Raw genomic sequence first — 15,712 nt, 5'->3', positions numbered from 1 at the left:
TGCCTCCACTTCCACAGCCTCATCCATCTTGATGCCATGTTGTTGACGATGATGATGATGATTATGATAATGCCGACGATGATGCTGAGATTGATATATATATAGTCGGGATATGACTATGTTGTACTTAGGACTTAGTACTGCCATTTTGCATTTTTTTGCATTCTGCATTGGTGTGGATGCTCGTTCAGTAGCTCCACTACCACAGCTCATTGTATCAGGTTTTTCACAGTCTAGTAGACCCATGGGTCTTCCGAAGACTTTGATAAACTTTCTTTCTTTCTTTCTGGAGGAGGATAAAAGGAGAAATAATAAAGCCCTAAATGTTTCGGTTCGAGGTCTCACAGTGGGAGACACTCCTATGACAGATGCAAAAGCCTTGTTCACTAAAATGGGTGTGAGCCTGACATGTGAGACAGCTTGGAGAGTTGGCAAGCTTGATGCACCCACAAGGGCACTTGTGATGAAGCTCCGAACAGCCATGGATAGGAAGACCCTCATGAGCACGAGGATGACTTCGAAAGGAACCCCGATCTACCTGGACGATGACCTCACCCTCCTACAGTAGGAACATCGAAAGGAAGGTATGGTACACGTCATGGCAGCGAGAGAAGCAGGGAAATGGGCTGCATATAGGGATGGTAGGGTGATCATCCGAGAGAGAGGAGATCAGGACCACGGGGAGAAGGAAGAAAAGGAAGAGAGAGAAGAGGGTGAATTATGATGGTGTCGGGCCAATGAGGCACAAAGTGGACTGAGAATGGCAGTGTGGAAGTGCAATGGCACACCCTGGTATGATCCGGGCGGTTTCTCGGAGACATGCACTGACAGAGACATGGAGATGATGTAGACCTCGCCCACGCCTCAAACACCCTTGCCACCGTGGTCATGGACGCAGCCATCAGGTCTTTCCCCATGACTCGATGTGCACGTGCCTCACCAGGAAGATGCCACAGAACCCTTGGTATGATGATGAGTGTAGAGAGAGGAGAGCCCAGCTCACACGTGAGCGAGCCCTTGGCCACTTGACATCACTCGAGGCACAACGGATATCACGGCGACTGACACACCGTTAGCGGCGGGCCTTCTGCACCCACAAAATGGACGTGGTGATCAGTTCATTTCGAGGGGGGGATTCCACCATTGGATGGGGGCTTCTACCGGAGGGGAAGCCGCCTATCCCCATGACAGACCCATGTGTTTGGCACAATTATGCATGTTCTCTTTATGATGTTTTGATGCAGGCACCACCTGATATGTGCACTATGCCCTGCCCACTACTTGCCACTTGTTCGCTGCACAGAATGTGCAGTGAACAAGTGGCACCACTTGCCACCACTTGTGCGGGGTGCACTTAGCGGGCTTCGTAACCGGAGAGCACAGGACCATGAGGGGCTACGAACTGAGCATTTCGATCATGGACTGGAGGTTTTGCCATCGTCCTAGCGCAGTTGTTCAACCACACCATATGTCATGGCTTCCCACCCTCCTGGAGTACCACCACCATTGTACCGATACACAAGCCAGGTCATCCCATGGATACTGGGAACTATCGCACTCTCATGATTGGCCATATGCTGGCCAAGATCTATGGATCGGTACTGGAGAGGGTGATGAGCAAGCCATACAGAGGCACATGGGCAGCTTGCTCTAGGGCAGGCAGGTTTCCGGAGACATCACTCCACACTAGACCACATCTTCACCCTGAGGACTATCATTGAGGATTCGAGATCGAGACGCCAGAAAGTCTACGCTTGTTTTGTAGACTTTCGGAAGGCCTTCGACACGGTCCCACGATCCCGCATGATCAAGAGACTATAGGATATGCAGGTTCCAGAGGTTCTGATATGGGGAATGGTGAGCCTATATGAGTCCGTCAGAGGGAGAGTTCGTGCCTAAGGAGGCCTATCAGATTGGGTTGAGAGTAGGATCGGGGTAAAGCAATGATGCCCTCTCTCACCGACTCTCTTCGGGCTCTACATTGATGAGATTGCATCTTTCATAGACCGCCTAGGACCACTAGCTGACATAGTCCTCCTGTAGAGCACCACTAGCTGACATAGTTCTCTTGTCATCTTCGGCAGAGGGACTACAGAGACATCTAGATGCCCTAGAGGTGTTTTGCAGGGAGAGAGAGACCTGATGGTTAACCTTGGAAAGACCAAGGTCATGATCTTCAACACCTCTTACACAGTGCTCCATCGACATAGCTTTACATACCAGAGTCAGCCAATGTAGATTGTGTAGTCCTACACATACTTGGATGCAGTTTTCACAGGGCCAGTTTTCACGATGACTCAGGCAGCCAGAGCACGACTCACACGAGGGCATGGTGCTTTGGCCCGACTAGAGCGACAATGCTTGCAGGCGCACTTCCAGGATCCACCGATGAAGTGTTGGCTTTTCGACACTCTGGTGAGGCTGACTGCCATGTATGTGGCACCTTTTTGGGGGTATGATCTTTCAGTATTAGAATGGAGGAGATTTGAGTGGCTATACAGGTGATTATGGGCTCTAGGATGATTCGGAGTAAGCCCTTGGTCCCCTATCAGATAGTATATGCAGAGTTTGCCATGACCCCTCTCCAGGTTGATGCCCCTCTTTCAGACAGCGAAATTCCTCCACAGATTTCGGGACCTACCTCGCGAGAGACTTTCGAGAGTGGCACTAGAGTCTTCCATACGACTAGCACTTGGTGGGGGAACCAGGAGTTCCCCACCAAGACCCAGCTCTACTATGACCATTTCCAGAGAGTGCGAAGGATTGGCTCATCATCAAACCTCAGTATTTTGAGGACGGAAAAGTCTCACACGTGCTAAGGATTGTCATCAGACAGATGCGGGTCTCGTCCCTCAGATCCACTCCCACGGACATAAAGAGTGGGCTCTGTGGGGCTATTTTGAAAACCAAGGGACAAAACAACAAGGGAGTGTAGTGGTTTACAAGCCACATGGGTTACTATCGAAAGCTCTTCCTATTCTACACAAACATAGATCATCCATTGTACAAGCTGTTAGTAGTCTTTGAGTGGACTGAGGAATGTAAAAAATCCTTCAAAGCCCTCAAGATAGCTGAGATTCGAGGCAGGGAGAGCTGCAGGCATACCCAAAGAGCAACGGACTTCAGGTTGTGCACAATCGGGGTGGTCGAGACAGAGGAGCGTTTTCTATATGTCTGTCCAGCCTACTATGAGATCCGAGGGCTTTTTTAGGAGGGGCACGGCTTTGGCCCACTTTCACGACTGATCCACTTCCAAGACTAAGTCTGTATTGGGCTCTACCTGATGGAGATGCGACGACACAGAGAGAAGCTACTATGACATATCAGAGAGCAATAGGATGGGACCACCGCACCATAGGGCACTGAGGTAGACCGAGCATAGAGATAGGTCACGTATTTCTATGCATTTGACTTAGCTCCAGGGCACTCTGGGGTAGAGGAGGAGGAGCTAGCCGACATGAGAGATGTATGGATCGGTGGAGAGAGCCGACACGGCATCGCTGGACGAGGGACACAGAGACTGTACGCGATGCGACAGGCGACCAGAGCCACACGATCGAGGCTCGATCTATTTCAGCTCTTCTTAGGGGAGATGGACCGAGACGAGGCGTCACTCTTGACATAGCCCATCGGATCCAGAGATCAAGGAGACCACGCCCTCCACCACCACGGGAGACAGCTCAACAGATGCAGGTACGTGAGCTCTTTGCATCTCATCAGAGAGCCACCATGGAGCCTGGATACGTGGAGCCGGTTCATGCACTTGGGACTCTATTTCTGAGCACTTGATATTTTGTAGTAGTATAGCATTTTAGTACTCAACAAGGGCCTTAGCGAGCCCTTTGCCCCGGCCCATAGTAAATAGGTGAAACTTTCCCTTTGCCATTTTGGGAATTGGCTGACTAACTGTATGGTTAAACTAACCAGATTGGTTTGTTGTGGTTTGGTTAGTCAAGCAGACTAGTTATTGTAACTAGACCAATTGTGGTCAGGTAACCTAACCCACCATGGGTTAACTGTAGATTTGCCACGTCAGCACTCTAGGCGTTGCCACATTAGCATATTAGTTGGCCATGCCACACCAACTGACACGTCATCATGCCACGTGTTTGGCCACGTCAGCTCCGTGACTGCATGCACTGCCATATCATCTTTGCACTTTGTGATGCCATGTCAGCTTCCACATTGTCAGGTCACCAGTTGCCATGTCAATGCCATGCTATCAACGGAAATTTGACTGGCAAATGATTTGCGTTTGTCGCTCAATGCCTGCCTAATGTACGTCATCGCCGAGCACCTGCGCACATAGGTCAAACGATCATACATGATTGCTGCCTCAAGGTCTTGGGATCTTGCATCACCTCTTCGGCCGATTAAATTCTGGTCAGCCTAAGTGCGTAGAGCTCCCTTGCAGAGTCTTCCATAGACGCAGTGTTCAAACTTGGTGCTAGATGCAAGCCTAGGCTTGGAATCCTCTGGAAACCCCCAACAATCAACCGGCATCATGCGCGCTAAGCGTCAATTACTTGGACGTGACGCCACGTGCTTCGTAGCTCAGGTCTTATGAGCATCTCAAATTCCCATCAATCTTCGATTGTCACTACGCTATCACGCTTCATCCACACCCATTCCATTAACGCCTTGTATATTCCGTCTCTTTTAGTCTTCCTCCTTTGGACCATCACCACCATAGAAGGTATTGAAGCTGGCTCTGATACTAATGAAACCTTTTCAAATTCAATAAAACCTTTTCACTCACTCTCTCTCTCTCTCTCTCTCTCTCTCTCTCTCTCTCAGCACTAGGGCCCAGGACAAACCTGGGGCTGGACCTCCCTGAAGGTTTTTATTACTGAGTAAATTCTGAGTACAAAAAGTCAGCACACAGGCTGAGATACCTATCCATATGTGAGAGTAAATTTTACAAAGAGCTCATGGCTGTCAATCTTAGCAACATGCCACTTGTCAAAAATGCCTAACTAGATTCTAGTTAGATGCCATTAAAGGGAAAACTTTGGGACCTTTGTGGCCCTCGGTCACATGGTGGTGTAGACTCCCCTTGCTAAGCAGCCTTAGCCTCTCTTAAATGTAGGGTATTTTAACCCTCTTGGTACGTGCAGCCATTTAATGAAACATATCACCATGGCACCCATTAAATACTAGCGCTTTTGCATGCAAAATACTCTCTAGACTAGTCCTAATCACTGTTGCCGTCCCTACCAAGCAAATACATGCACATAAACAATTATTCTTTTCATTGACCGAGGTCAATCCTCTTTGATTGTAACTAAAGGGCTTTGACCGAGGTCAAGGTGCCTTTAATTATAATCAAATCTCTGTGATCAAAATCGGAATAACTTGGCTGATCGAAGTCAATTTTGGTTGACCAAAGTCAACACTCTCTGACTGTAGTCAGCTTTGTGGTTCTGTAGTTAATTGCAATTAACCCTCTTGGCATAAGCCAAGTCTATCTAACCAAGGTTAGGCTTACTTAACCAGTGTTAAGTAACTTTGACAGAAGTCAATACTTTGACCATATTAAATAAATAAGAACTCCATAATTTTGAGCCAATAAAATGGTCAACTGGAACTTTGACTTGGAGTATTTACAAGTTAGTGTTACGAGGCATCACTCTTGATATAGGCCATCGGATCTGGAGATCGAGCAGACCAAGTCTGCCACCACAGAACTCGACAGATGTATATTTCGAGATATCCTCGCGGCACACCAGAGAGCCACTATTGTGCTGGGTTTCGGCTTTCGAGTCTCAGCTTTCAATATAGCACTCAGCAAGGACCCTAGCACAGCTTTTTCTTCAGCCTTTTGAGGCTTGTATGAGTTATTTTTGCTTGGTGTACTTTGTCCCATAGGCCCGTGAGGCCTCCCGAGGACGTTAATCTCTCTATCTCTCTCTCTGCCTATTGCCATGTTCTGCTCAATTCTAGATCTTGATGATGCAACCAGCTATGCAGGCCTTGAGCAGAGGGTATGTTGCACTAGCCAGATTCGAGTGTTAGTGCTTTCATTCAGATTTTCAGGATCTTAGGACCAAGTTTCTTCTCTTTCACTTGGTTGTCCACCTAGCGGGGATGTACAGTAGCCTCTTCTTGGGAATAGATCTATCAGAGACAGACTAATCTCGCATAGAGAGACTAAGGCGTCTGTCCTACATCATATTATAGGGTCTGGGGTCACTCCTCTATAGCTTGATGCAATCTCTCAGGTGGTCACTTATGTCCATAGAGTCAGAGACTTTGGTACCCTGTGATGTGGACAACTCAAATTGCCCTTGCTGGCCTTGACTTCATCTATCACATTGGAGGCAAAGAGGGATCAGCGGGGCTGGTATGCTTGGACACAGAAATGGTTTGCAGGCTTGGGACTAGACATGGGTAGACTACCACCGTTCAAGTATAGCCTTGAGGCTCCATTTAGTCCACTCACATATCACGAGGTAAATCAGGTCATCAAAGAGGATTTATTGAAGCTCCCTATATATCGGACCATGTTGGCACCTCCTGAGCTTTCAATAAAACTCAGCTTCTATAGGGATCATTGCATATCCCTTCGAGCCACCTGGTCTTCTCCGGTGAAAGACTGAAGAGGGTCCGTAGTGGTCATTGCGGGCACCTAGATGCTAGGATTATCTTCCTTTGTGTTGGCATCTGGATCAATTAGCTCCAACATGTCGTGCTGGGAGATGTCCATGCATATGGTGAAAAGATTGAAACCCATGTAGCATGGAGGATTATGTGTCATTGTCACTAATTGAAAAGATTTGTCTGTCTTTTTTCTATTCTTCCTTGCTGATTGGTCAGATTTTCATTCATACTTGTCCTGGATTACAACATTTTAGAACCTTTCTGGGCTCAGTGAATTGAGTTTATGGTCTGAATTCCCTGGATCTCATAAAGACTTTGTCACACAACAGGATGCATGAGAGGTGAAGAAAAGGGGTGAAGAAAGCATTCCTTTGCTCTCAGTCTTAGAACCCTGTCAGGTGAGAAGTATTAATGAGAGATAGAAGCTGAAAGAAGTACATGATGTAAAAACAGGAGGAAAGAAGGGCATTTCATGGCATGAGGTAGAAGGACTGCAGGCCTATGGGTACGACAGGAGGACTCCGTGCATGTTTGTAGGAATGTGGGAAGTGTGAATTTTAATAGTATTGTGTGGGAGCACATCAGTACGGGGAAAAATTTTTTTTTTGGGGGGGGGGGCATATAAGAAGGATTCCTAAACGGTTGGTGATAGTTCTGAACTGATTAGTTCTTCAATCTGTCTGTGGACAGCTGGATACAAGAAGGATTCTAAAACGGTTGGCGAAAGAGAATCTTAAGCAGCTTGGTCGTATGGTGGCGAAGATTGCTCATGCAAATCCAATGACTGTACTCCGGACTATTGTTCACCAGGTGAAGATCCTAGTTGACCTTTTTTTGCTTAGTTGTCAGTATAAGCAGCAAAAAGCAATCGTAATGCGTGTTCCTCTCTTATGGAATTTTATTATGATCTTCCAGATAGAGGCCTATAAAGACATGATCACGCCTGTAGTAGATGCATTCAAGTATCTCACACAAGTAAGCAAAGTCCTGTACATTGTCAAAGATCATTTTTGCACTTTCAAATGCTTTGGGTGATGTGTGGATTGATGTAGCAAATGAGGTATAGTCATAGATTATGATTATATATATTTTTTCAATTGTATACGGGTTCTCTTTGGATCCCATTAGATACTGTTGAAAACTGATTGTTTTTATGGTGACGGGTTGAATATGATGTTCTGTTCTTTTGAAACCGTAAAATCCTGCCTGACAAGTGATTGTGTTTATGGGGACAGCTGGAATACGACATTCTAGAATATGTTGTCATTGAACGGTTGGCACAAGGAGGAAGAGAAAAATTGAAGGAGGATGGCTTGAACTTGTCTGACTGGCTTCAATCCCTTGCATCATTTTGGGGCCATCTGTATGTCTCTGATGTAATTGTTTATTGAGTACTTCTAGGTCCATTTTCTTCTGTTCTCTCTTCCCCCCCCCCCCTTGTGAAAAACACTCCCTCCTCCCCAATTTCCTTGTTTCCCCTACTTTCTGTTTTTCACTCTCTCTCTTTAAGACAAATGGAGAATACATTCGAAAATCTGTCAGGCTGAAGTGTTTTCTGTGTGTGTTTCCTCGAGGAGAAAAGCAGCATTGAGGAAACACTGGTTGCATTTTTTTTAAAAAGAGGAAGTCATAATTAGGTTAACATATGCGAGTGTTGTTCTCAATACAAGCTGATTGACAGCTGTTCTCCACTAAATATTCTGTTAATATTGAATTGTTCTTGCCCGCCTAGGGCCCAAAGCAGACACATGCCTCAGAGACTCACATGCCTATGCATGCATAGGCACAGACGATTCATGTGTGAGGACATGCATTTTCATTCAATTCCTTTCCTGTTTGCCACAAGGTATCCAGTAATGAAACGATTGAATAGGTGCTGTGTCTCTAGACATACGCATGCAGTTATGTAGGTAGGGAATATATTAACACACAGGCATGAGCGCACGCACGCTAGCAATTGCTCTGAAATCTAAGAAATAAATTAATGAGATATTTAATGGAATTATGAGTGATGTTTCCTCATTGTCCCTAGTATGAGCCTTGTAGTCTAGTTAGGACAGTTAGTAGAGTTAGTAGTAGTCCCATCTAGGGTTAGTAGAGTTAGGACAGTTAGTAGAGTTAGTAGTAGTCCCATCTAGGGTTAGTACACTTCGGACATTTAGTCCTAAGTTAAGCCAATATAGGCCACACTTGTACTTTCATCATTATCCATTCTTGCAAGTACTCTTTGAGCTTCCGCACTCCATTGCAATCCACTTCTTCACTCTACAGTGGTATCAGAGCAGGGTCTTTGAGCCCCCATTTCCTGCTCCCAAGCTGCTTCAGCCTTCCATCGCCCCCAACTGATCCCCATTCTAGTTGCCTACAATCTTGCTCCAAATCTCAGCTATATGTGGAAGTGCTACTGCATCCTGCTATCCAAGTCGCCCTCCCAATCAGCTCGTATGTTCAATTGCTTCAGCTAGCAACATTGGAAGAAGCAGGGTTTCATTTGCCAAAATGAGGAGTTAATAAACATTTTATTTAGCTGCAACTCAAGACTTTTGGTGGACCGAAGGCAGTTCGTTGAAGAGGGAAGCTCAGTGGTGCCACCATTCTGAATGGACCTTCATCTTCCAGTCATTTCACCTCAGCAAAGTGACCTTTCAGCCAGTAGAACGATGCCCAAAACAATCGAAACTTGCCGGTAGGTACAACTCGCGCCACTACTGGGAACCTGTCCATACAGTCTCCGTTCATCTTGGCGTCTGTGTACATACAATCGTACAAACATTCATACCTATGTGCTAGAATCTGCTCGGGTACAAGGATGTCATCCATGTCTTACACCTCGTGCTGCATCTCCGAAGGCAGATCTGTAGGCACATCACATTGAAAAGGCTTAAGGAGACTCACATGAAAAGCATTGTGAATCCTACAATGGTCAGGCAACTAAAAGCGAAATGCTTCATCATTACTCTGCTTAGTTACCTTGAAAGGCTCATAATACCTCATACTCAGCTTAGTAAATAGCCTAGTATTAAAATAAAAGAGTGATATATTCCATTCAAAACAAATCATACAACAAGTGGGAGAGAAAGTACTCTATCCCTAGCCTCAACAATGTGGCAAAAAAGCCATGGAGGTGGTCTAAAATGCCACGACATCCCAAAAGGGGTCAAATGAAAAAATAATGAGCAGTCCCATGTCCTCATGAAGGATAGCCTAGTATGACCCCGTGTACTTTTCAGCCTTGCTTTCTGAAAACATAGCAAGACATAATCACCTTCCTTGATGGTCATGTTGCCTTTTTTAGCTTCTCCTGTGACTTCTGCAATGCTTGTTTCACCCTCTGATAAGCTATGTCCAAGCTCTTGACATACTTATCAACTTCAAAAATTTTATCTTTCTTCTGCAAGATGGGTGGAATCTTACGTCGGCCTTCCACTATCTCAAACGGAGCTTTACCGGTGGAAGAATGTACCATGTTATTGTATGCATACTCCATCAATGGTAAAACTTCTCCCACTGTGACTGGTGCTCCGAAACATAGCATTTCAGCAAATCTAGAACTCTGGAATTAGCCTCCTCCGATTGCCCATTGGTCTGTGGATGAAAAGCATAAGAAAATAGGAGAGTAGTGCCCATATTCTCAAAAAGTTCCGGCCAAAACAAGTGGGTCATTCGCAGGTCTCTATCACTCACAATGGACGTTGGCATACCATGATACTTCGCCATATGATCTGCATAAATAACTTCGCCATATGATCTGCCCAATCTTCTTTCGTACAGGAATGAAGTGCGCCTGCTTGCTGAAGCGATCAATGATCGTCCATATTCCATTATTAGGACGTAACAATCCAGGGGTCTTCCTGCAATCATACTTCACTTTCTGGCAGGTTATGCATGTGCGAACATACTCTTTAACATTGCGATGCAGCGTATGCCTATAAAGGAAAAGATCTACTGCCTTGACTGTGACATCAATATCACGATGTCCTGCATATGGTGGATCATGACATTCACTCATAACCTTTTGCCTTAGCTGCTTAGTTACATACAGCCTGCCATGCATCATCATAAACCCATCCTTAAGCACATAATGCTCGTGGCCTTTCTGGTGCAATCTCACTAGGCAATCTGAAAATTCAGTTAGAAAATCTATCCTTTGCTTTTTCAAACGGGAAACAATATGCTCTTCATTGACAGGGGGGTATCTCCCTAGCGAAAACCATGTACGCAGAAATATGGCTTTTCATTACAGAATTAATGGCAGAAGCCTTTACAACTGGGACAGACTCCCCTTTTAATTTTGCATCAATTACATGGGTCTTCCCCTTATGTGAAAGTGTAAATTTTCTCTTATTGGCGTCTATCACCACATTCCAACGATGCATCCATACCCAACAACCTGCAAGGGGCTACAATGTAAAAGTCTTCGCTGTCCACGAAAGACTGAATATGCAAGCGCAACTTCCCTATGATAGGTATGATAGGAGTGGTGAACTCCGGGTTACCCATACCGGCTCCACATGTCAGTTCCATCTCCTCGGCTGCCATCTCTGGAGAAATGAAGTTGGCCTTTGCACTAGATCAAAGGAAATAAGGGCTGTTTGATCCCGAACCTTACCCCAAGCTCTGCATAACTTAGTTTCCTCACCCTGGGGCTGTTGACTGATCACATCAGGCATCAAACCAGCCATGGTCTTCTATTTCTTTCCCTTCTGATCACCTTTGCCTGCATCAGCCTTCTCCTCATTCCACTTTGGGCAATCCCGAGACACACAATTTCTTATGACAGAGTAGACTAGGGCTTTCTAGAGGGTACCCTTGCTCGCTTTGGATTCACACATGCATGGATCAGAGGGGTGTTAGCCCTTTACATAATAGCCCATAGCCAGGTTTTCATTGGTGGAGTCAGGGGAGACAGGTTTCAGATTACCAGATCGGTCTGTCAGGGATGTCCTTTAACCCCCTTTCTCTTTTTGTTTGTGGCTCAAGCTATGAGCTGTTACCTTAGAGCTCAAAGCTCAAGATGATATTATAGGGCTGAGTCTTCCATTGAGGTAGGGGGAGGAGCTTTTGGATAGTGAGCTGACAGATGATACGGTTGGTTTTTTGGATGCCACTCCGCAGACACTCACCTCTTTCAGGACAGCCTTGGATTTGTTTTGCACTACTGCAGGGGCATATTAATTGGAACAAATCCAATGGCTTTTGGATTTGTGATGAGGACACTCCAGATTGGGGGATTGACATAGGATTCACTTGGATTTCGAGGGGTGTTTCCATCAGGTACCTAGGATGCTAGGTTGGGGTGGGCATCTCTCCAGCACATCGGTTTGCTCCCGTGTTGGAGAGCATCAGGAGAAAACTCGTTTTTTGGAGTTCTGCCAGACTTGACCTTGCATCCACAGTAGTGGTTGTGAACTAGGTATTATTGGCTACTGCCTGGTTTGTTTGCTCTTGTTGGTGCAGAGGGGACCTGCTTCCGTTGTAGGTGCATGGAAGGCTTTTAGATAGCTTCAAGAGGATCAGAGACTCTCAGTCAGGATGCAATAGATAAAGGCAGCCATACCATAGAGTGGATAGATACAGATGACTTGCCGATCATAGAGTCCACTTGGTTGGGAGCTTTTATGAGGACGGATGTTCTCTTACAGGTCATTGCCTTGCGGGATGCACATTAGGAGACCCTTGTCTTGGATGTTCAGTCGGGAGGCAGACCCTTCGAGTCTGTTAGGATTGTAGGTTACATGGAGTGGGGCACGGACTCACATTGGTATCTTGATCCTGACCCTGTTCTCTTGAGACTTGGGTCTTGGAGACTGGTTATATGGTGGTTCTCCCATTGGGTTCTTACAGTGGGACCCAAGGGAGTGGAAATGGATTGATGAAGGGCACCGAGAGAAGAGCATCGCCTTCTCTCATTACACAGTTAGAAATGCCAAGAGATTTCAGCTTAGTAATGGAGGTTGGAGGCCCTCCAGAGCTCCACATTGGGATAGTTTTCATATTTCTGCAGAGATGCATAAAAACTCTTGGAGGAGGCTCTGGAAATCCCTTAGAAATAGAAAGATCACTCTCTTCTTTTGGCTTTCTATTCATGGAGGGATTGCAGTGAACTTGTGGAGATCCAGGTTTAGGACTGACCCTACTTGTTCTCGATGCCACACGCATCAGTAGAGTCAGTTCAGCATTGCCTTTGGGAGTGCATACATGCGAGGACGGTTTGGAAGGGTGTCGCCAGGATTCTTTGCATATTTCATAGAATGGCCTTCTTCATGACTTGGGGATCAGTGGCATGGTTATCTCTTACTGGCCCTCAGGTGTTTTTCGAGGGACATGACTCAGACTCATCCTTCATTATACGACAACACTCTGTGGAGTCACGTTCTCTCTAGGATGTTCCTTTCACTCCTTTAGAGCTGCTTATGCCTCAGTAGACACATCTTGGGAGATTCTGGCTAGCATTGCAGCTTGGCATATTTGGAGGGCGAGATGTACGGATCATAGTTACCAGGGAACCGGGGGGTTGGAACGGGAACGTTTCGGGAAGGGGGAACGTGGGAACGGGAACGCCACATCATATGACACATCATCAAATCACATGTAAAGGAGTAGAAGGGGAGGAAGGAGAGGGGGCTGAGTGGCTGAGTGGAAAGGGGTGGAGAAGGGAGTAGAAGGGGAGGGGGCTGAGTGGAGAAGGGAGTAGAAGGAGAGGAGGCTGAGTGGAAGGATAGCTGAGTGGAAGCTTTGGCATCCCAAGGCCAAAAAAAGGCTGGTTTTGGACCCTATTGGTATATGGTCACGAGTGGCGGCAGGTTGAAAGGACCCATGTGGATTGATGATGACCAAAAAGATAATTTCAAGTTCACCATTCCTAGTAATAGCATGGAAATGCCTAGGAGGGTGATCAGTTCTGGAACCAGAATCACGTGCACAGAAAAGAGGGGTGCATGGCTGTCCAATGCTCTGAGAGACCAACAGGTTTTAAAGAGCAGGAAAGGCCAGAGTAAATTGAGATTCTCTGCAAGGACAGCAAGTGCTTTAGATGCGAGAAAGGGGGGTGTATGCATGCCTTGTGCTCTGAAAGGCAAGCTAGCTAGAAGGAGCAGAGGGAATGTCATGAGATGGCATTTTGACATCCTAGGAAATAAAAGAGAAAAAAATGTTGACTTCATTCAAAGAGCGTTGACTTCAGTCAACAAGAGAAAAGTTGTTTATTTGCATGATGAGGGCACTCCATAAGACTAGGATTAGTCAAGAGCACGAGTAAGCATGCATTAGCTAACCTTTAATGGGCTGAAGTGTGCTAATGTGGTGGTGGTCGCTAATGTGGCATGCTGGTGTCACTTCGGTGACAAACTCAATTAGAGTAGCTGGCTAGAGCGTGGATTTACTCAAGCCCTAGCTGAATCGAGGTCCTTTGGTGCTTTGGACTAAGTACCAAATAGAGGAATGTTGAATATCCATCATAAATGAACTTTTGGAACCTTTGCTCCATGGTTAGTGGGTGTGTATCAATGTGTCATGCTTGGGTTTGCTCACGTATAATTTGTAACCAAGGAAAGATTGTGAAAATTGGATCCAGGATAAGGATCGCTTTTGTAGTATGAAAATGTTGCTAATGTTACTCTTGTAAGACTAAACCTTGTGGACAAGATACTCATGTCCGAAATATTGATTGATGGAATCTCATGTCAGGATAGACATGGAGTCAAGTTATATACTTGACTGAGTTTCCACCCACCTCATTCTTCATAATCCAGTTCATAAAACGAGTTGATTTCAGGATTTTCTTCTGTATTTCTATAGCTGGTATTGATTGAGTCTGATGCTGAGAAGTACCCTGTATTGCCTCTTTCACTTGTTGATTAGACGAAACCTTTTCTCAAGGGCAACTTATTTTGGTTGTGTACATGTCAGGCTAGCCCTATTATTATTCTAAAGGGAGGAGAGAAGATTTTATAATTTAGCAATAGATTCCCATTTGACGAGTCCAAGATGGAATTGGTTTTTTGATTTGGATCCTATCAATGTCTATGGTTATGATGATCCGTATAGGTCATTAGAATGGATGGCCTGTAGTGGTATGGGACACTATAGATACTATTGATGGATGCATCAAAATTTCCAAGTGGTAGAAATTTGAAACCAATACCAATGGGACTTTAATTTCCATGGTTAGTATACAGTTACTTATCTCCAGATGGATAATATTTGGTAAAAGAATAGAGTCGTTTTGGCTAGCTGATCAGCTTACTAAAGCCAATTTGAGAACTTCTGATTTTTTATAGTATCATGGTTTCCCTTCAGACAAGAAGTATTAAGAAAAGATCTACCCGATGGTTTTTGGGAGTGTGACAAGTTCTTACTAAATGGGCATAAGATTTAGTGAAATTGTCACTATTGCTTAATATATTTTTCTGCTACGAAAGTTAATAAGAGTGTTGTAAGTTTGCCAAGGGCATATTAGTCTGATACTTCTCTTGCACGTATGGGTAATCAGATAGACTCTAAGGGTTTTGGACACAGACTACCTTGCAGAGACTACATTGAATCCAGATCTGAAAGCGAAATATAGTTTGGTGAACTATGGCATGACATTGAGAGATTACAACACTGATATTATTTGACAAAATCAAGATGAATTAAAGTCAGGATATTCAACAGATATTGAATATTGCCTACTCAACTCTCAGATAAAAGTTCCCTAAGCAAGCCACAATCAGCTTTTGAGTTTATTCAGATGTGTAGACTAATATTCTCAATATAACTTGTATGCTAAATGTATGGATTCCACTATTATTGGAATCTGATTCTGGATAAGAAGTTTAGTTTGAGAATCATTGATTAGTTTTCCTACGCTTTCTATCCTAGCATGAATCTATTTTAAAGGGGGAGAATGTTATGTCCATAACTGGGCTAACTAGGACCTGCCAAGACTGGACTGTCTAGGATAAGAGTCGATTTAGCCTAAGGTCTAGGATTGGATCTCGAATTAAGCTATGGTTTGGATTAAGCTAAAGTAAGCTACTCTAGAAAAGCATGGCTTAAAAAAAAGCAGACGCCTTCGTGGAAAGTAAATCTACTTTACATATGAAGCCTACAGTTAGGGCTTACTGCTAAA

General features: G+C 45.0%; 1 protein-coding gene across 1 annotated transcript in view; it reads left to right on the top strand.

The window, feature by feature from the left end:
* The window catches only part of THO2, a 189,945-nt gene that overhangs the window by 140,076 nt on the left and 34,157 nt on the right, over positions 1 to 15,712 (top strand). The window contains exons 17-19 of the mRNA XM_087377253.1: positions 7,291 to 7,410; positions 7,516 to 7,575; positions 7,836 to 7,963. Of these exons, the coding sequence (XP_087233379.1) occupies positions 7,291 to 7,410; positions 7,516 to 7,575; positions 7,836 to 7,963 (308 nt within the window). The remainder of the gene's footprint in view (positions 1 to 7,290; positions 7,411 to 7,515; positions 7,576 to 7,835; positions 7,964 to 15,712) is intronic.

Source organism: Dipteris shenzhenensis, chromosome 7 (assembly GCF_047967505.1).
Source record: "Dipteris shenzhenensis isolate YYH24624 ecotype China chromosome 7, Dip_SZ_1.0, whole genome shotgun sequence".
NCBI classification, from domain to species: domain Eukaryota; kingdom Viridiplantae; phylum Streptophyta; class Polypodiopsida; order Gleicheniales; family Dipteridaceae; genus Dipteris; species Dipteris shenzhenensis.
This window is presented reverse-complemented; position numbering and strand designations above follow the sequence as displayed.